Source organism: Balaenoptera acutorostrata, chromosome 20 (genome assembly GCF_949987535.1).
Source record: "Balaenoptera acutorostrata chromosome 20, mBalAcu1.1, whole genome shotgun sequence".
In the NCBI taxonomy this organism is placed as follows: domain Eukaryota; kingdom Metazoa; phylum Chordata; class Mammalia; order Artiodactyla; family Balaenopteridae; genus Balaenoptera; species Balaenoptera acutorostrata.
In genome coordinates, this window is record NC_080083.1 from 1,894,461 (window position 1) to 1,915,464 (window position 21,004).

Below are 21,004 nucleotides of genomic sequence, written 5' to 3' on the forward strand. Positions count from 1 at the left end.
GGCGTACTATATTTCCCAAAGAAATAGCTTGTAGGCACTCACCCCACAATCCTGTACCCTGCAGTGGTGACCTCACTCGCCCAGAGATACTTAAATCCATGGGCACATCATAATCAAAAGCTGGAAGGGGAGCGTTTCAACTTGGGGTGAAAGAATCCCCAGTCCACTCTTTCGTTTCATAAACATACCACCTTGTTCTGCTGAAGAATTTGGACGTGGGTTTTCTTAGGTCCGTCTCCCAAGGCAATAGAAATAAAAACAAAAATAAACAAATGGGACCAAATTAAACTTACAAGCTTTTGCACAGCAAAGGAAATCATAAAAGAAAACAAAAAGACGACCTACGGAATGGGAGACAGTATTTGCCAACGATGCGACCGACAAGGGCTTAATTTCCAAAATATACAAACAGCTCATGATACTCAACAACAAACAAACAACCCAATCGAAAAATGGGCAGAAGACCTAAACAGACATTTCTCCAAAGAAGAAATACAAATGGCCAATAGGTACATGAAAAGATGCTCAACATCGATGATTAACAGAGAAATGCGGGACTTTCCTGGTGGCACAGGGCTTAAGACTCTGAGCTCCCAATGCAGGGGTCCTGGGTTCGATCCCTGGTCAGGGAACTAGATCCCACAAGCTTGCCGCAACTAAGACCTGGCGCAAATAAATAAATAAAATAAAAATTTTTTAGAAAGAGAAATGCAAATCAAATCTACAATGAGGTATCACCTCACACCGGTCAGAACGGCCATCATTAAAAAGTCTACAAATGAAAAAAAAAAAAAAAAAAAAAAAGTCTACAAATAACAAATGCTGGAGAGGGTGTGGAGAAAAGGGAACCCTCCTACACTGTTGGTGGGAATGAAAATTGGTGCAGCCACTATGGCGAACAGTATGGAGGTTCCTCAGAAAATATACTACCATATGATGCAGCAATCCCACTCGTGGGCATATACCCAGACAAAACTCTAATTCAGAAAGATACATGCACGGCTATGTTCATAGCAGCACTATTCACGATAGCTAAGACACAGAAACAATGTAAATGTCCATCAGCAGATGAATGGATAAAGAAGATGTAGTATATATATACACAATGGAATACCACTCAGCCATAAGAAAGAATGAAATAATGCCACTTGCAGCAACGTGAATGCAACTAGAGGTTATCATATTAAGTGAAGTAAGTCAGAGAGAAAGACAAATATTATATGATATCACTTACATGTGGAATCTAAAATATGACAGAAATGGACTTATCTACGAAACAGAAACAGACTCACAGACATAGAGAGTACACTGGTGGTTGCCAAAGGGGAGGGGGCTGGGGGAGGGATGGAGTGGGAGTTTGGGATTAGCAGATGCAAACTATTATATACAGGATGGGTAAACCACAAGGTCTTACTGTAGAGCACAAGAAACTGTATTCAGTATTCTATGATAAACCATAATGGAAAAGAATTTAAAAAAAAAAAAAAAAGAATGTATATAGAGAATTCCCTGGCAGTCCAGTGGTTAGGACTCTGTGCTTTCACTGCTGAGGGCCCAGGTTTAATCCCTGGTTGGGGAACTAAGATCCCACAAGCCGTGCGGCAAAAAAAAAAAAAAAAAAGTATATATATATATGTATAACTTACTTTGCTGTACAACAAAAATTAACACAACACTGTAAATCAACTCTACTTCAATTTTTAAAATTACACAAAAGAATTTGGATGTGGTTTTAAAATATGCCAAAAACAATGCCATCAGTTGATTTCTCCAGTTAATAAAAGAATGTTCACGAGCTGGGCAAGAGTCAAACTCCCGGTGATGCTGCCATTGGAACCAAGACAGATTCTTCTTCAGGTCCTGTCGCATCCTCAGCAGGAGAAGCAGCCCTTTGCGGCTCAGAGGTTAACTTGCCTTAGATGATATTTTGATATCATGCCTCAGATTGCCAATCTTCACGTTGGAATTCTGTTCATTATTTACATTTTAAAAAATTGTGGCCTGAGTCATATGTCAGTTTACCTAGTCCCTTACATAACATTTATTAGCTCAGCGTTGAAAATGGTTACTCAATGAACTGTGGGCCAGTTTAAACACTGCCGCACGGTTCCAGAAACAGGTTTCCCCCACTTTTTGAAAGTCTGCTTTACACCACTGTGCTTTTCCTGAAGACCTACATTAGCACCTGTGTTTGCTAATGGAAAGAAATCCAAAGGGGATTTTCACTTTTAGGAGCGAAGGAGGTGACGAGTGAAAACAGCATACAGCGTCTGTAATTGCTACTTGGCTTTACTCCATTTTGGCTTAGGGACGGGTTCACGGGAATGCTGTCCTCTGGGACAGCGGGAGAATCCTGCACTGACCGTAGACCGTGGGCCTACTGTGCACAGGCAACGCTCGGGTATGAAGTTGGCTTGGACACCGGGATGCGCTGGAAGCTCCAGCTTTTCCCGGTAGAGCAAAAGGCCTGCTCACCAGCAACCTCCCCTTTACCAGCAGGATCACCATGGTATCTCCACGTGGACTTCATTTTTTTGGCCAAAAGAAGGCAAGGAAGAAGGTGAAGGAGAGTTTGATGGTCATGCCACCTTCCTTCCTTCACCAAGAATCTCTTTAAATAACTCTCAAACTACTGTGGCTATTGAGAAAGCCACAAACGTGGACAGTGCGAGACGCGGAGGCTGGAGCACCTGAGACTGTACCGTTCCTTTGTTCAATAAATGTTTACAGAGTACCTACAACCGACCAGATTCTTTGCTTGGTACTGACACTACGTTGAACACGAAAGACAGACACAAACAAATGGGTAAGGGACAGAGTGGCAGAGCCTGGTATTTCAGACATGGTGGCCAGTGAAGGCTTCTTTAAGGAGGTTACGTTTAAGCAGAGATGGAATTAACTCAGCTGAGCACTCCAGGCCGAGGAAAGAGCAGAGTGCAAAAGCCCCGAAGTGGAGGTGTGCTTCCCGTTCTGTGAACAGCAGGACAAGCACTCCACTAAGTGCGAGAATCATACAGACTGAAGCTGGAGAGGAGGCTGCAGGCCAGGACACGTACGGCTAGTCGAGCATTTTGGATTTTGTTCTACATGTCACAGGAAGCCACTGGAAAGCTTTGAGCAGGGAAGTAACAGGGTCAAGGGTCTTGTGAAAGGATCACTGACAGCTGGGTGGAGAACGGCCGCAGCAAAGCGTATCAGCCAGGATCCAGCCGTGAAAAGAGAACCCACCCCAGTCACTGCAGGCGGAGGGGATCTGAAGAGTAAGAGAGGCCAGAAGGACGCATGCGGTGACAGCACAGATGAGAAGCTGCCGAAAACTCCCCTGGCTGGAAGGAACCCAGGGGAGCTGCACCAGCACCGGTGCCGCCTGGAGATGCTATCACTGTCACCCTGTATCTCCTAGAGAGGGGCCACCTTGACCAAGGAAGCAATCATCCCAGCTCCTCTTCCACTACAGAAACACCCAGCAGCTGCCACACGGCTGACTCCAGAAGCAGAAAGCTGCTCTCCTCCTCCACCTTCTGATTCCTGCTCACGCCTCCTGCTAGTAGAACTCACTGGAAGCCAGCCGGCAGGAGAACCCGGGAAAATCGTTCACACACTCTGGGTGTCTGAACACCCAGAGGGCAAGTGGAGGACTGAGAAACGACAGATAAATAACCTCCACGGAGTCCACAGTAGAAGCAGGAAACCCAGTAGAATGCTACATAAAGTGCTGGTGAAAATGATTATGGCTTGAACTAGGGCAAAGGTGGTTGAATTCAACCACTGGTATTTCTTTTATGGTATTTTTTTTCTTCAACCACTGGTATTTTTTTTTATTAATAATATGTATTTTATTCTATAAAGAAAGAAATTATGTTCCAATGTGAGTTACTCTGATACGATAATTTTCATAGATTTTTTTCCATGTACATAACAAATGTAATAGAGAAAACTCAAACAACCTCAGCAACTATGATATATTTCTCCTTCTATGGCCAGTGTTGTAAAAATAGTCTCCAGAACTTTCTGAGAGTTTGTAAGCATCCTGTTAAAATGACATACTATTATTTCTTTTAATTGACAAATACATACATGACCAGTTGTCCTTCAACTGGAAAACCACTGGTATTTTTATTATGTTTTGAAACTAGGGTCAAAGAGAAGAGTCAGGATGATCCTAAGGACTTTGGCCTGAGTAAATGGGATGAAAGATGGTACCACTTACTGAGACTGAGAACACCGGTGGAGGCGTGCATTGTATTTGTCTTGTGGATGAAGAGAAACCAACAGTTCTACGTACAGCTATCTTTAAGATGCCTATTATGGATCCCAGTGTGAGTGGGATAGAGTTGAACATACTGGCTGGAGTTCAGAGGAAAGGGTGGGACCAGACGGGATTTAAAATCTTCTCTGACCACCATGCACGGGATTAGACGAGGTTGTGACTGTGGAAAGAGAAGAGGTCCAAGGACTGAGCCCTCGGGCACCTGAACAAGTCAGGAGGCCTGGAAGGGGAGAAAGGTCCAGCAAGGAAAAACCCAGAGGACTTGGTCAGGGAGGGAAAAGGAAAACCAGAAGAATACAGGGTGATGGCGAACAAGCAAACACACTGTCTCTCCAGAAGACGGCAATGACTGCTGAGTGTGGAGGCCAAGTAATCAATAAACAACTTATCGTAAGACTAGAAGAGGGTTTTTTTTTCTGGCCAAACTGAGGACTGTAGCCCAGGAGTGCAGTCTCCACCAAGGAGGAAAGCGCTCTGGCGAAGCATGGTTTTCAACACAGTTTCATATCTTGTCAGGACAAAGAACACACATCAAACAGGACGACAGGATACATTCCTTCAAGATTTCAAAAGAGAGAGCGAGCCAGCACGACCCTGGCGTCTGGGAGGGAAGCTCACCTTCGAGGGAGCGTCAGCACCGGCGTCCCAGGAAGGGGACAGACGTCCCCACCTTCAAAGCGGAGTCCTTCACTTCTGGATAACGCATTCTTTCCCTGAGTGGTGAAAGCAGATGCACGAGATAAACAACCACGTGACAAGCTGATAAAGCCCAAGTCAAATCAGGTACAAGCCAGAAGGACTTCCTGCAATCTCCGCAGGTGCAGAGGAGAGCGAGGTGAGAACCCAGCTGCCGCGGGCATTGTCACGTGGGCGCAGGAGGGGGGTCCGAGCTAGCTGCCCCTCTAGGGAGGGAGGGAGGGAGGGGGCAGGGACCTTGGGGGTGCCCGGAGAGCGGCTGGTAAAGGGTAAAGGAGGGCGTGGGGGCGGGGCTGCTGAGGGGCACTCACCTGGGCGCCGAGTCCCCGCGGCTCCGAGCTGGAAGGGAGCGGGCCGGGCGGGCCGAGGGGCGACGCGGCGGAAGGGCGACGCCTCCTGAGCCGCTGGGCGCGGGGCCCGGTCGGCGGGGTCGTGACCGCGGGCCCTGGCCCCAGCCCGCTCCACCCCAAGCCCGCTCCAGCCCAGCCGGCCGCCCAGCCATCCTCACCCCCTCGCCTGTCGACTCCTGGAGGCGGGGCCCGCGCGGCGTCCGGCCTGCGGAGGTCACGTGGGCCACGCCGGCCAATCGGCGCGCGGCTCGGGGTCGACCCGGGCTCGCAGGGCGGTGGCCGGGCAGTTAACGGCAGCTGAGCGAGCGCGCCGGCGGGACGGAGGTGCGGCCGGGGTCGCTGGGCCCGGGGACGGGGGCCGGGGATGGAGAGACACCGCCCGGCGGCCCCGCGTCCGGCCAGCTCACCCCCCACCGCGCCCGATCTCCCCTGTCCCCGCAGGACTGGCCATGGAGCGCGAGGTCCAGCGGGTTCGCGCGGCGTTCGGGTCCGGCCGCTCGCGCCCCCTGACGTTCCGGCGGCGGCAGCTCGAGGCCCTGCGCGCGATGGTGCAGGAGCGCGAGAAGGACATCCTGGCGGCCATCGCCGCCGACCTGAGCAAGGTGCGCCCCCGGGACCTGCGCTGCACGGCCTGCCCCTTTTCCGCAGGCAGCTGTGGCCCTTTCCCTTCCCCTGGATTTGGGTCATTCGTCCGCTTCGTGTATTGCAGGCCTCTTCCTCCGAGTCGGGTTCTTGTCTTTTAACTTTGCGGTTTCTTACGCAGACACAGGGTTTTGCTTGTCGTCGTTGCGCTCAGATTTCCCTCGATGATGTTAGGTGTCAGATCTGTGCACCCGCGAGTCACCCGGGGACCTTGTTACGATGCAAACGATGCTTCACTGGGTCTGGGGGGAGGGGGTCTGAGAGCCTGAGTTTTTGTAAGAAGCTTCCAGGTGATGTACCAAGCTGCCCTGTTTTGGAACCACGCTTTGAGTAGCAAGGTCTTGGGGGAGTGTTTCGGGTTTAAAAATAGTCCCCTATGTTTTATATCACTGTTGTTACCATTTTGTTTTTAATTTTTCTCTTCATTTTAGGGGTAACAAGGCCTTGCTCTGGCTTTGCCAGGCTCCTTCGGCCCCTCCCCCCGGAAGATTATTTTGAGGGGTAGTACATCAGTTACATTGTTACATCAGTAGTAACAACAGGGACTCTAAAACTTCCTGTGTAGCACATCTGGTGGAGAGGAACTGTTGATGACAGTTCTAAAGAAGTACAATAAATTCCTTGCCCTTGAGGGCTTTAAGTTTGGTTGGGAAACAAAGCAGGCACAGATAAAGTGGGACTATAGTTTTAAGCCAGCGTATTAAGGCTGAAATGTTAAGATATAGGGGAAAGCATAATGACTATGGTTTATAAAGTGTGATCAAGGCACACCATTATTAATTAGGGAAGTCTTCGTGAAAGAGTTAACGTTTAAGCCTGACTTTAAATGGCTTGGATCAGTAAAGAAGGATTTAAAGGGATTGAATATATTAAGAAGGGAATTAGCAAGTCCTTACTGTGGGCCTGGAGGACACACAGGAATCTGCATGGCAAACCAGCTAGTCTGACAGGTGTGCCTGTCCTGATGCTTTTTTTTTTTTTTTTTTTTGCATTGCCGTAAGACTTAGTTCCCCGACCAGGGATCAAACCCATGTGCCCTGCAGTGGAAGCACAGAGCCCTAACTACTGGACCGTCAGGGAATTCCCTGGCCCGATGCTTCTGACATTCAGGGCCAAGTGTGTCCTACCCACAAAGGTTAACTGTGACCCTCTTGTAACAGAGTGAATTCAACGCATACAGTCAAGAAGTCATCACCGTGCTTGGGGAAATTGATCTCGTGCTGGAGAAGCTTCCTGAATGGGCTGCTGCTAAACCAGCTCAGAAGAACCTGCTCACCATGCTGGACGAGGCCTACGTCCAGCCAGAGCCCCTGGGAGTCGTGCTGATTATCGGAGCTTGGAACTACCCCTTTGTCCTCACCATCCAGCCTCTGATAGGAGCCATCGCTGCAGGTCTGGTGTCAGCTTCCGTCCTTATGCTGTCTTCGAGAGGCGTATTCCCTGAAACTGGTTGTACATTAAGGATAGTGGTTAGTTAAATGCATTTGCTGTGGTGGCTTGTCTTGGTTTACACCACCAGTGTATTGAGAATTCATAAACGTTATTATTACTTGTTCAGTGGGCTCCAGAGATTTGTGGGGTGACTGCTTTCTGGAGCCCCAGAGAATGAACCCGTGAGGGTGTAGAGGCATGCGCGAGTCCACAGGCCCGGGTTTGGAGTCAGACGTCCATATCGTCATGTGGTTTCAGTCGCCACCTCTGGCTTTGGATGAACCAGTTGATTCTGTCTGACCCCTTTCTTCATTCAAATAAGGGCTCTGGGAGTAATGCTTGCTTGGGTCTACAGCAAATGCCAAGGGATTCATTTCTCAGTTAACCAGGATCCAGACCAACAGCTTTATGTTGGCAAAGCTTGTTTGTGCAATAATCCCAGGGCAAAAGGAAAATCCAAGGGTGGGAGTGAGAACAGTGAGAGAAGGCCGGAGGCCTGGGGGAGCCTGGCTGGGGCCTCTTGTCAAGGACCTACGTGGTGAGCACTGAGGAGTTAGCCTTTGGGAAAGAGGCAGTGGGACGAGCGCTCACGCTTGTGGTGAGGAAGGCAGAACGCAGAGCCAGAAATAACCAGAGGAATGAACCCTTAGCCTGTGCTCCCCACAGGAGCCCCGTCTCGTGGATGTAAGAATCACTCAAGTACTAGACAACGCTGTCCTGCTTTTTGCTTTGTTTAGGAAATGCTGTGATTATCAAGCCTTCTGAAATAAGTGAAAATACAGCCAAGGTCTTGGCTAAGCTCCTCCCTCAGTACTTAGACCAGGTAAGAGGGCCTTGCCCCCCCTCTGGCATGTCTGTCTGTCTGTCGTGGGGAACCCACTCTGCTCCTCGTGTTGGCTTGCATCATTGGTGGTCAGGCCTCCACACTCATTTTCCCTCAGCCTCCCACGTCTGGCTTAACAAGAGAAGTTAAGTTCCAAAAATACTGTGGAATAGTTTAGCTATTGTGGTTACACGGTTTGGTCAGGCCCGTGGCTTTATCGGCACTCCTGCTATTAACAAAGCCTCCGCTGCCATTTGGCATTTCGAATTAACCTTTGATCTGACATGATTTTAGGTGTATCCGTTTAGTGAGTTATGTAATGAGAGACTGGTACCGGCCTGGGCGCTCTTCATGAGGTACGGTTACGTGAGCACACGTCTACATTTAAACGGGCGTGTTTGTGGCCTGAAAACTACAGGAAGAAGAAGGCCTCCTGACCCAGAGTGTGGACCCTCACTCAGGTTACAGTACTGGCATTTAGGATTATCGGAAGCTGGGACTTCCTGGTGGTCCAATGGTTCAGGCTCTTCGCCTTCCAATGCAGGGGCGGAGGTTCGGGTCCGATCCCTGGTCGGGGAGCTGGGATCCCGCATGCCTCGCGGTCAAAAAACCGAAACAAAAAACAGAAGCAATATTGTAACAAATTCAACACAGACTTTGTAAATGGTCCACATCAAAAAAAAAAATCTTTAAAAAGAAGAGTATCGGAAGCTGTGGAGAAAAGACGATCTCTGAAGCAGAGGTCTGGTGCCGCCGTGGAGGGGACTGTGACGCCACGTGAACTGGGGCCGTTAGCTCTGCACGGAGGAGTGGTCCGTGCGCGCCCGGGAGACGCAGCTGTGCGGCATCACGCGTGGAGTCGTCCGCGTTTTCCGACAGCAGCCTACAGGCCAACTCCGGCCCTCGGAGGAGCCGTGCTCCCCGTGGTGGCTCATTCCCGGCCACGGCGGCCACGGCGCAGTGTTGTCCCAGGGCCTGGGGTACCCAGTGCAGAAGGGCGGTGAGGGCAGGGCGGTGGGGCACACGCTTCACTGTCTCCCTCTGCCTGGACGGGGGTCGCCATTCCGGCCCTGCCTCACTCGGCTTGTCGGGGACCAACCACACAGGCTCTGTGGATGCAGGCGGAGGCAAGCTAAAGCTTGCAACACCTGTCGGGCCGCTGAGCTGTGAGTAGAGATGGAGGGGCAACGCGAGGCCCACCAGCCGCCTCGGGCTTGGTGTCCCGCCGCCGCTCTCCACGCCGTTGCTACCCTCTCTCGTGCGACAGCTGCAGACGGTCGCCCGGTGCACACGAGGCTTCAGTGCAAAGCCCCGTGACGTCCCCCCATCCCAAGAGGAGGCTGAGGCTCGAGGCGTCGGGCGGCCGCCAGCGGGCACACGAGCTAGTGGATGACGGGGTGCGGGGGCACCGGGACCTGTCCCTGGAGACGCTCCCCTGCCGGCCTTGGCACACGTTCGGGCGGCAGTCACTCGGTTCCCCCCACGGCCTGAGCCCCACGCTGAGCCGAGTGCAGAGAGGACGTCCGGGTGGACGTGCCTGGGGCCTGTCCTGTGGTCACCAACAGCGGCCACGTTCCCACAGCCCTCCCCTCGCCCAGCCCCCGTCTTGTGGTTTCCCGGGGCCAGTCTCCACCTTTTCCTGGTTTCACTGAATGTTACGTGTTTACGTCAGACGATGGGATTCCTTCGGTGATGCAAGTGTTTTTCTTTCTTGAAGGACCTGTACGCGGTTGTTAATGGTGGCATCGAGGAAACCACGGAGCTTCTGAAGCAGCGATTTGACCACATTCTCTATACGGGAAACACCGCTGTTGGAAAAGTTGTCATGGAAGCCGCCGCCAAGCATCTGACCCCGGTGACCCTTGAACTGGGAGGGAAGAGTCCGTGTTACGTTGACAAAGACTGTGACCTGGACGTCGCCTGCAGGTGAGACTGGTTATCTGGACTCCCCCCGGCAGGCTGGCATGCCCTCCGTGCCTCCTCGCTGGGCACTGCCGGACGATGTCCTCACAGGGACCAGGACTCTTTCACAAACCACGCCTTGGTGCCACAACCGGAGGAGATGAACACGAGGTTGTGACATCACACGGTGGCCCTCAGGATGAGGAAAAGCTATGTCTGTTCTCTAGATAATAGACCTGGCGAGAAGTTTTATTGTTCTGCTGATAGCTGATCCAGGAAGTAGATAATGCCAAGGATCCTGTGTGCCTAATAAAATCTTTAAATTTCCAAAGAAAGGGCATTATGCTGATCTCTTAACTGAGTTCCTTTATTGATAAAACCAATAATTCTCATCTTGTAACTGAGAATAATAGCATCTTGCATCTGAGAACTAGAAGATGCAAGGTTTCGGGTTGTCTCCGCTAAATCAGTTCAGCTAACAGGAAGTGCCCAAACCCACAGCTGACTGTGCTGGCATGGCATGGCTCTCCCTCCCTTCAGACGAGGGGAGCAGGGGGCGTTGGCCGGGCTCCAGGTTGGCTTGCAAGTAGACGTCTACTTGCTGGAACAGGGGACCCCGGTTCGTGGGTTTCCGTCCGAGCCCGGGTGCAGCGTCCCGGAGCGGGGGGGGCTTCTGGTCCTGCTGGCACCTGGCATCGTGCAGCAGGAGCCGTGGTGTCTGTGGAGCCCCTCTCCTCCCAGATGTCCTCTTGGCCGGGGTGGGAGGAGGAGGAGGGTGTCGGGAGGCTGTTTTTCTCCTTTCCTGCCGCAGGCAGTGGCTTCCCTGCGTATAAAGTACTGTTTCTCATGAACTGGCATGAGGCTTTCCCTGCTTTGTAGAATATCCTACGCCAATTGAAAATGTGTTCTCAGTTCCAACCGATTTAGAGATGAGTTTTCAAAACATTTTTTTTATCAAGATTACCAAATACGTTTATGTACTAGTAATCTTGACAGCTAGCTGAAAAACATTCAGACAGCGCCAAAGTGTGTGACAGGTGCGTGGGGACTGAACTCTGGCTGCTGGTGCTTTTCCCAGACGCATCACCTGGGGCAAGTACATGAACTGCGGCCAGACCTGCATCGCCCCCGACTACGTGCTCTGCGAGCCGTCCCTCCAGGACCTGATCGTGCAGAAGGTGAAGGAGGCTGTGAAGGTTCGTGTTTCCCACCTCTGGGTCCACGGGTCTCATTGGGATACGGAGTGAAGTCAGCTGTTTGCAGGGGGCATCGCCCCCCCGCCCAGGAACGTTCCAGGAGCACGTGACTGAACTAATTTCCTGGCTAATGAAAAGTGCTCTCGTAGAACGTGGTAGCAGGGTGAGATTGGTGCTACACACGCTGAGACTGTCTAGTCGATTTGTTGATGGCACAACCGGTTAGGTGTAGAACGGGCCTTAAAGAAAAAAGCTCAGTAGCTCTTGTGTGGTTTGGGGAGAACATTGCGAGGCCCGGTGTGGCCAAGGCCCTCTCGCCGCGGCTGCGGCGGTCAAGGTTCTCGGTTCTCGGCTGTGCCGGCGGTTTAGAGAGGCCAGCAGTTTCGAGGAGCGTGCACTCTTGACGCGGCCATCAGCCTTTGAGGGCGTTTCCAATGGCGATCTCTAGTGAGGGGACCAAGGAAGGCTACACGGTGGTGTCCTGAGCTGAGCCAGAAGGAACGTAGGACGGGAAGAAAGGAAGGGGTGAAGCTGTGACAGTTCAGCGGTGGGAGCCCCCTGAGTGGAGAAATTATTGAAACAACCGTTGTTCACTCGCCGGGTGCTGACCGAGCCCCGAAAGGAAGGCTCCGGAACACCCAGGAGTGACGTACGTGAGCAGCTAGGTGACGTGGAAGTTGGACGTTAGTGGCGGGACCACGATGGGGCCGGACAAGGAGAGCATGAAAGGGGAGCTTGGCCCGACGCTGGGAAGACACTGGGGTTGCAGGGGACGTGCTCGGGTGAGTGTGGTGAGGAACTGGGATTCCAGGAGGCGTGTATTCTCTCGTCACCGTGGCTCTCCGCTGAGGTTCACCAGGAGCCGTTTAAGGAAAGCTTCCATTCCTCCCCCTCCGAAGACTGTGGTTCAGCTGGGCTGGGTCTCCAGGTGATTCTGAGGTGCGGCCAGCACTGAAAACCACTCCTGTGGCTCTGGCGTTGGGGCCCAAGAACACGCATTGCAACAAGCTGCCCGGGAGCTTCCTACCGCCCGGGTTCGAGGCGGGTGCCGGGGCTGGACCGTGCTCGTTCCCGCTGGAGAGTAGATGGAGGGCTCCCGCGGGGCTGACTGCTCGGCTTCTGAGGCTCTCTTACTCTGGTTGATTTGCCAGAACTGTGTTCTGATCTTTCGAGTGGTTTCACGGCTGTCTGACTGGTGGAAGTTCCAGTCCAGAGAAGACCTAACACGAGGAAATAGCGCAAAGCTCAGCAAACCCCTTCTGCAAAAGGGGAAAAACACACGCAGTCAGTGTTTTAGGCTTTGCAGGTCACAGGGCCTCTGCCACCACCACCTGGCTCCTCGCAGGACAGCAGCCAGAGCTGATAGGCAAGCGCACGTGTGGCCCTGACACGGGGCGAGACCCCCCTCTGTGTCCACCCCCAGGAGGGACCCATGCCAACCCCTGAAACCGTGGAAAATGGGAGACTTGTGTGCGTGCTTTAACTCCTGTCCTTGACCTGCCAAAGAGCTTAGTCTTACTACTGTTAAAGGACTTGGGGGCTGGGGGGTTGGATTCTGTGAGGATACAAAACCAGATTTGGGGCCATGGTGAATTTTATAATTATTAAAGAAATTAAAATATGGGTCTTTGGTGACAACTAGATACTACTGTTTTAAACAGGAATTTTATGGAGAAAATATAAAAGAATCCCCCGACTATGAAAGGATCATCAATCTTCGTCATTTTAAGAGGATACGAAGTTTGCTTGAAGGACAAAAGATAGCTTTTGGTGGGGAGACCGATGAGACCACACGCTACATAGGTAATGGAGACTCATCTCGTCCTGCAGGGAGGGGCAACTTAACAGTTTTTATTGACGCTGTTTACCGACACTGAATAAACTATTAGGTATAAAGCGTTTAATAAGCTTTTAAATACTGCTTTCTGGTATACTGCTTTGTTACAAGTGAGTTAAAGATGATTTTATATATGTATACTTTGAGTAACTCTATTTCGTTGTTTGTATTTACACACGTATTTTATGTAATTTTTTCTTCCTGGCAACCTTGAGAAGCAGAACCAGACTCTATTTATTTCCAGCTTACGGCCGGGAAAACAGCCCAGAGGAGGAAATAGCTCAGCCACAATTGCACAGCTAGCCGGCAGCAGTTCTGTTCCAGAAAGAATGTTTTCACCTATCATGCTTGACCTCGTTATTTACTTTCTTGTTGTGTTCTTTGTTTTTTGCCACGAGTATATATCACTTCTGAATTTTAAACACACTTATCTAAAATAACACCTAAGATGAGAGAAGAATCACGCATGGGGACTTCCCTGGTGGCGCAGTGGTTAAGAATCCGCCTGCCAATGCAGGGGACGCGGGTTCGAGCCCTGTTCCAGGAAGATCCCACATGCTGCAGAGCAACTAAGCCCATGCGCCACAACTACTGAGCCTGCGCTCTAGAGCACGCGAGCCACAACTACTGAATCCTGCGCGCCACAACTACTGAAGCCTGTGCGCCTAGAGCCCGTGCTCCGCAACAAGAGAAGCCACCGCACTGAGAAGCCTGCGCACCGCAACAAAGAGTAGCCCCCGCTCGCCGCAACTAGAGAAAGCCCGCGCGCAGCAACGAAGACCCAACGCAGCCAAAAATAAATAAATAAACGTATTTTTTTTTAAAAATCACACATGAAGTTGGCGAAAAAGCTGCTCCGCAAACCTTTTTACCTGTCTCCTCTCATCATCACCAAAAACCCCAGCTTTTCAAAAGCAGAACTTAAAAGACTTAAACAGTACGGAGAAAAGTATGCTCTCGGCCTGTTAGTTCAGCGGCTCAGGAACACCCCCAGAGCCCCGGGGGTTCGTCTTCGGGTCCTGCTGGCCCAGCATGTTGACTGCCTGCCTCTACGCCCATCAGTGGTGAGAGGGAAGGTCGGCCGTGATTAGCTCAGACTAGTTAGGAGTTTCCGCCGACCTGGTCAGGGTCACCTCACCTAAGCGCGTGGCTCTGCAGAGGGGGATGGACACTTCTCTGGCCCAGGGAAGCCGCGGGCGGCGGATCTGAGGCAGCGGCTTCTGTACCCCCGGGCGTGCTGGAGAGAGCCGTCCTGTGCCATGCCTCCAGGACAACCTGGTCGTAACCGTGGGTGGAGGAGAGAGCACGCTTGTTCCGTCAGGTGTCTTCTCCTGTAGTCGACCGTCCAGCCCGTCCGCAGGGTCTCCCTGAGCACTGCGGCTTGGGGACTTCTTGGTGTGGACACTGGACACCCCACAAAGCTCTTCAGGATCCGTGTCGTCCTCCTGTCTGTGTCTTTCCCCAGAGTGGACGGAACGCTGAGCTAAGGCTTAGGGAATCCCACCATTTCATTATGTTTTCTGAACCTGACGCAGTTGTAATCAAGATAAAAGAGATCACAGGCAGGAACGCACTTCAATTAAGAAGCTGTACTGGTTTGATCCATCGAGGGGCCCTCTGCGCTCCCAGGAAGGCCTGTCCACAGAAAGACGTAGGAATGTGGTGCTGAACAGGGTTAAACATGCGTAGGATTTACTCAAGCCTGTATCTCCCCCTGGGTTTGCACAGGGATCCCTGATGCACACGCGTGGAGATGTAATATTTGCACGGTTCACCCACGTACTTGGGACTTGTCTCAGTAGATGACACCTGGGCGGGAGTGGGGAAGGGATGGGTGGGTGACCCAGTGAGCCAGACGTGAGGTGAGAGTTTGGCATTTCTGTCTTCTGCTTGAGCGTTTTCATTTTTCAGCCCCAACGATACTCACTGATGTGGATCCTGAAGCCAAGGTGATGCAAGAAGAAATTTTTGGACCAATTCTTCCAATAGTGCCTGTGAAGAATGCAGATGAAGCCATACAATTCATAAATGAACGCGAAAAGCCCCTGGCTTTCTACGTGTTTTCTCATAACACTAAGGTAAACTTCCCAGCGTGCAGCTCGCTCTCAGAAGCCATGCTCCTTCTCTGCCGTAAAGCAAATGCTGATTATTTCGTGTGATGCCAGAGTTCCCCAGTCCTGGGTAATGAGGCCCTGGGGTTATCGCTGTGACCCTTCCCTTACTCCCCGGGGTCAGAGCTGAGTCTTCGGGGCGAGTGTCACAAGCCTGGTGACTCACAGACACCTGCCATGTCACTGGGAGACGTCTGAGCGCCAGCATCAGAAACGTTTCTGCTGCTGACCCGTAGGGCGTCCTGTGTAGAGCCCCGGCTCTTACCCACACGGCGTCCGCAGCCCACAGGGCGGTGTCTCTGGCGCTGCTGAGGGAGGTGCTTGGGACGCCTCGGACTTGGCTTTCTCCAGCCACGTGGCTTTGTGGTTGGAGAGGTGTTGCCGTCCCAGCCGGGCCGGCAGATCACACGCCACCCCAGGCCCAGCAGCCCCGCTGCCGCCCTGCACGCGGCCCTGCACGCGGCCCGTCCGTATGCGCCTCAAGGTGACCGGCCGCTGCTAAGGGACAGTGGCCTCAAGGTGGGCCAATAGGCCAGGAGCCTCTGAAAAAAGGGGAAAACTCGGAAGGGAGGGTGCGGCCAGCTGAGGTCGAGGAGCTCCCACAGCAGGTGTTTTCTGCAGAGCCTCTGCCGGGGCCACGCAGGGAGTCTCGGGGCAGCTTCTAGAGCTGGCGGTGCTGGCGGTGCTGGCGCGGACCGATCTCTACAGACCGTCCAGGGAGACCAGACGTGCGGGGCTCAGCTAGGAACGGGTTAGTGGCACACAGCAGTCTGACGGTTGAAATGACCACAGGCAGTGGTGGACGGGGTGGAAGCCGCGGTCTGCGGCCCAGGCGCGGGGCGGCGGGTCAGGCTCGGTCCCACAGTCAGCAGTGACCTTTGCTACAGAGGACTTGGTGGGCCAGCAGCCAGGGGAGGCGACATTTACCAGTCAAGTGCATCGTGCCCACTCAGGTCCTGGGCCAACCAGCGATTTCCTTCAAAAACAGGATGCTACCTCTGAAATCTTGAATGTTTTTTACATTTCATAGAAACGGAATGATACCTGTTAATCACATGCTATCCTTTAAAGCAGAGGTAGAGAAATATTAACAATTTTTAAAACCTGGAATATAGCCTGAACCATCCCTGGTAAGAAAGGCCCTGGTCGTGGTCCCGGGGGTCCAGCGCTGGGGTGTGCCGGGCGTGGGGGCCCAAGTCTTCAGGCCGTCCGGGTCTCGCTCACTGCCCCCAGCCTCGAGGGGCGGCTGACCCGGCGCCTCTGTTCCTTCTCGCCCTCAGCTCATCAAGCGGATGATCGACAGGACGTCCAGCGGGGGCGTCACGGGCAACGACGTCATCATGCACTTCATGCTCAGCTCCCTGCCCTTCGGAGGCGTGGGTGAGGCCCCCCCCAGGTCAATGCCCCCGCAAGCCGCTGCCTGGGGTCCGCCTCTCCACCCCCAGTCTGTAATGACTGTTCCTTGGGTTGCTTCACTGGTTTATGGATCTTCTCCCAGATTCAGGGCATTTCTTGGGCCAAAAATCAGGTCTCAGTTGAACTGATAAATGCCCTCTGTCCTTTATCGAATGAGGTAGCACATGACAGGCTCACAGCGCCAGGAGCAGACAGCAGCCAAGTGCTTGAACGTCCCTTTGCTTTTTTGGGATAAAGGGGCAAAACCAAACAAAACACTGTAGAAAGTTACACGGGAAAATGTAGTAACCTCCGAGGCATAAACACTGTTAATATTTTGGCTTGTCGTTTAGATTTTTTTCCTTAAAATGCATGTCTCTTGATACACATCACAGAGTCTCCCTGCAGCTTCAGCTGTCACCTAAGTGATGCCCCAGCGGCCCGGCCCCAGTAAGCTGCGTGCCAGGTGCCTTGTGCCACACGCGTGTCTGCCCGGCTCACGTGACTGAGCAGAGACGGGAGCACGGTCCCGGAGCACAGGTCTGAGAGGCCTGTTACCGCCCAGCCGCGTGACCCCGCTGTCCTGGCCTTGGTCACCTTCCAGGAGCCCGAGGGAGCAGTGGCTCAGCCATGTGCGACAGTGGGAACGGGCACACGCGGCTCTCGGAGCGGGCCGCTTGGAGTCCCGCTCGGGCCCTGCCCAGCCCCCTCTCCCTCTCCGGAGGTGGGGCTCCGGTGACAATGAGCTTGGTCCCTGGCATAGTGACAGCCAGCACCCCGGGACCTGCCGGTCCCTGCCCTGCTCTCGGAGAGCGTCCTGTGCCAGGGCTCCGCCGTGCGGGGGGCGCCGGGAGGACGTCCTGGAACGAGCCACGTGCGCTGGTGGAGGGGTGCAGCCGGGGCGCCGTGTGCACGGAAGGAGCGCCGTCACCCACAGCGGAGCCCGTCTCGTCTGTTCCTTTATTTCAGGGTCCAGTGGGATGGGAGCGTATCACGGAAAACACAGTTTCGATACTTTTTCGCATCAACGTCCCTGTTTGTTAAAAAGCCTGAAGCGAGAAGGTGCAAACAAACTCCGGTATCCTCCCAACAGCCAGTCGAAGGTAGACTGGGCGAAACTGTTCTTCCTGAAACGGCTCAACAAAGGGAAGCTGGGGCTTCTGTTGCTGACCCTCCTGGGCGTTGTGCTGGCGGCGCTCATGAAGGTGAGTCCCTGGCGCTCGGGCGCCCGACGGCTGCAGGCGCACCTCTTGCGTCTCGGGAGCACCTCCGATCTTTAAATCAGCTCTCTCCTATTCACTTCCAGAGGCTAGGACGCTAAGGTCAGGGGGCTTCCGGCTGCTGGGCCCCCCTGCTTTTCTGGGCCTCCCAGGCTGCTTCTGTGCTCCGGCGGCAGGGGCCGTCCAGCCCGCAGGCCTCAGCCCTCACAGGGGGCGCGTGGCGGCCTCTGGCCTGAGTTTAAAGCCCCTCGAGCTGCCTAGCCCTCTGATCTTCTTGCTTTTGGTGCCTCAGCGTCAGTTTGGTTCCTGGCTGTGCAGGAACCCGGCGTGCGTGGAGGTGGAGGAGAGTGTGGCGGGGCCGGGGCCAGTGGGGAAGCACCTGTGCCGGGGGGAGCTGGCCTGTAGCTTTTCTCTCTGGCGACTGGCCGTTTGGGGCGTGGACTTGCTAAGAGACCCTCATGACAGCCAGCGTCCTTGGACGGTCCGTATCCTTGGGGCGAAGCCAGATTCAAGCATTTAATGGCAACAGCTGTGTTCCTGTCTGTAGTTTGTTTAAACGTTGAAAGGGGGTCGGCTCACCTTATGGCGTCACAGCTTTGGTGGAACTGGAGATACCGGTCACGTCTGAGATCGCTTGGGTTTCCTCGGAAATACCAGGCTGTGCTGAGGAGAAAGGCCCTGTTGATTTTTCTGGCAGTTCACAGATTGTGCCGTCCTGTGAGCCAGGAACGCCAGAACCCAGCCCTGTCTGTTGAGAGGAGTTTGGGCTGTTTCTTTCCTTTCTGTGAAGTGGGCCAGCTTGGGGAGTGTTCTCTTCCAGTCGTTTGTTTTTCTACACTTGGAGGCTTAGGCGTTATCAGAAAAAGAATGTCTCCAGACATTCTGGACCTTGGCCTAGAGCGTCAGAGGGTGAAAACTTAACTTGGCCACAGGTTTCCAAGGGTGAGGTCGGCTTGCTGGACTCTCCAGATTAGAGGTCGTGGCTTAGCTGGGTCTGGGTGAAGCAGTCATTACTTCCAGAAAAGGATGGCCTCACGCACTTGGCTGTCCCAGAGGACGTGCCCGCTGACCCACTCATGGTCACCACCCTTTGTTTCAGAATTTGAGAAGAATCTTATAAAACGCTCCAAGTCACTATTTATTTTGGTTTTGAGTTGTTTCGTTTTTTTTTTTAAAGTTCGACTTGAGAATTCATGTAGCAGACTTAGCGAATCAAAACATATTGCGGGGTGTAGGACTTTCTGGGTTTTTTCTTCTGCTTCTTCCTGAGGTCGGAGGTGCGCTTGGGTCTCTGGTCACTATCTGCCTATCTTTTTTCCCCGAGACGTGGGTCCCCAGCCTGACAGGCGTCTTCTTGGTCGGGATGGAGTTTCTTAGCCTCATGGAAAATTCGGAGGTGCAGGCTGACTGTGCCCCCTATTCCCAGGAGGGCGCCCCCAGGTGCAATGCCCCGTGCCCCACAGGCTAGGGCAGGCCAGGTGGCCCGCCCAGAGTTCCCGAAAGGGTTTGGCAGACAAGCCTTTCTCTGGTAGGGTCTAGAGAAGCAGCAGTGTATAAAAACGTTTATTCAGCCGGGAACAAGAAAATATGGCTTTGATGCCGGGCTCTGGGATCGACTTAATTATGGCTTCGGCCGAGGCCTCTTCTGAGCCCACAGAGCCAGGGCATGAGCACCCCGAGGTCCAGGCCGCTTCCAGCCCCACCTCTCTGCTCTCCTTACTGGGAGCCAATGCGTTCTTTGTCCCGGTTGTTTTGGATTCCGCGTGAGATTGGGTAAAGATTTGGGGTTTTCTTCCTCTCTGCTGCTTCTCTACTCTTCTCTCTGTGCTTTTACCCGCTTCTTATCAAATCACCTTTTAAACAAATGACTCCGAGCCTAAATTGTCTATTTACTTGAGGAATCTACTGATGGTAATTGCAAACATTTTTCTGAAATTGCTTTTTGCACTTAGTAGTTATTTTGTTACGTGGTATGATTTTAGTAATTCACTTTACTAGAATTAGAATGGATTTGCAACATTTTAAAGTGGGAAACTGAAAGCTGCAAAACTGTCAGTCTAAAGGGAACATGTCAGAACCTCAGAGTGGGGGAATGTTCTCTGTGCATTTTACACAAAGTAAAGTTCCAATAAAGCTTAACATAAGCTATGGAAGGCATTGAGGGGCTTGTAAAAGTTGAGGAAAATAAAAGGTTAAAATTGAACGATGTCATCGGGCCTTTGAAAATTAAATCCAACGTTTGAACTCTGAGGTTGTGGCCATGCTTCTTTAAGCCTCCGTGGGTACTGATGAAATTCACTACTGCTCTGGAATTGGAGAAGCAAAATTGTTCACCAGTTTTGAGAGTTCATGTGGACAGTCAGCGTCCTCCTTAGCCAGGACGGGAAATGAGTGCTTTCACCTCCTGTCTCTGCCCTCGTCTACTTGACATTGGACAGAGTACCACCTCTAACACCACCTGTCTTGTTGTCGTTTTGGGGGGAGGGCATGACCTGTCATCCTCAGCCCAGCCACACTTAAGACCCCTTAGGGATCTGTGGGCCTTGTTGACATGGTTCTTAGGACAGACGGCACGTGTCAGGGTCCCGATCCCGGGCCCATGTTCCAGGGCTGGTGGGGGCATTGTAAACCAGCAGGTAACCCGGATTCCTTTCTCCTCCCCCAGGCTGGATACTGCTGAAGAGTGATCCGTGCCACCTCCTCATCCTCTCTCCTGAATTATTCTTCTACCAAATAGTTAATGAACCAATAATTTTTAAATCCTACCAAAAATTGTAAGACAATATGCAAATGCACCATCGCCGAACCTAAAAGTCATTGCCACTCACCATTAATAAAACTCGCTGTTTCAGCCAAAGCCCAGCGCTCTCCCGCCCAGTACTGAGACACTCGGAGAACCCCCAGAGCTCTGGGCTGGGGGAGGGGAGAGCGTGCTGGCGGGGGGGAGAGCGTGCTGTGGGGGGGGGAGCGTGCTGGGGGAGGGGAGAGCATGCTGGGGGAACCCGAGTTCCCAGAACCTGCTCAGCGACTCTGCTGCTCACGGGACATGGGACACCCTGCCCCTACTGCCTCGGGCATCACCCTGTGGCCTTCCAGAGCCCAGCCCCGCCCAGGTTTCCAGGTCTCAGTCC

The 21,004-nt window shown here is 52.8% G+C and overlaps 1 protein-coding gene and 1 long non-coding RNA gene across 4 annotated transcripts; one reads left to right on the plus strand and one right to left on the minus strand.

The window, feature by feature from the left end:
• Positions 1-514: 514 nt before the first annotated feature.
• Positions 515-5,560, minus strand: LOC130705967 (uncharacterized). Its single transcript, XR_009006386.1, has 3 exons — positions 5,278-5,560; positions 4,889-4,983; positions 515-663 (listed from the first exon to the last, which is right to left on the minus strand). It is a non-coding gene; the product is annotated as an uncharacterized LOC130705967 (long non-coding RNA).
• ALDH3A2 (aldehyde dehydrogenase 3 family member A2) lies at positions 5,087-20,730 on the plus strand. 3 transcript variants are annotated; one of them, XM_028164546.2, is made up of 11 exons: positions 5,087-5,105; positions 5,758-5,918; positions 7,119-7,350; positions 8,127-8,212; positions 9,930-10,138; positions 11,193-11,310; positions 12,972-13,113; positions 15,059-15,225; positions 16,539-16,654; positions 17,623-17,858; positions 20,539-20,730. In XM_028164546.2, exons 2-11 carry the CDS (start codon positions 5,766-5,768, stop codon positions 20,649-20,651), a joined length of 1,572 nt encoding a protein of 523 aa, XP_028020347.2. In that variant the 5' UTR covers positions 5,087-5,105; positions 5,758-5,765; the 3' UTR covers positions 20,652-20,730. The 3 variants fall into 3 exon arrangements, with proteins under 3 accessions (XP_028020347.2, XP_028020346.2, XP_028020348.1); XM_028164545.2 differs by lacking the exon at positions 5,087-5,105 and adding an exon at positions 5,564-5,640; XM_028164547.2 differs by lacking the exon at positions 5,087-5,105 and having other exon boundaries at positions 5,647-5,918; positions 16,539-16,638.
• The last annotated feature ends 274 nt before the right edge of the window (positions 20,731-21,004 follow it).

Bases quoted from the DNA above. Each gene is read 5' to 3' on its own strand.
- ALDH3A2 (XM_028164546.2), top strand. From the start codon at position 5,766: ATGGAGCGCGAGGTCCAGCGGGTTCGCGCGGCGTTCGGGTCCGGCCGC. The intron at 15,226-16,538 runs GTAAACTTCCCA...TCTCGCCCTCAG, and splicing joins TGTTTTCTCATAACACTAAG to CTCATCAAGCGGATGATCGA. The intron at 16,655-17,622 runs GTCAATGCCCCC...CCTTTATTTCAG, and splicing joins GTGGGTGAGGCCCCCCCCAG to GGTCCAGTGGGATGGGAGCG.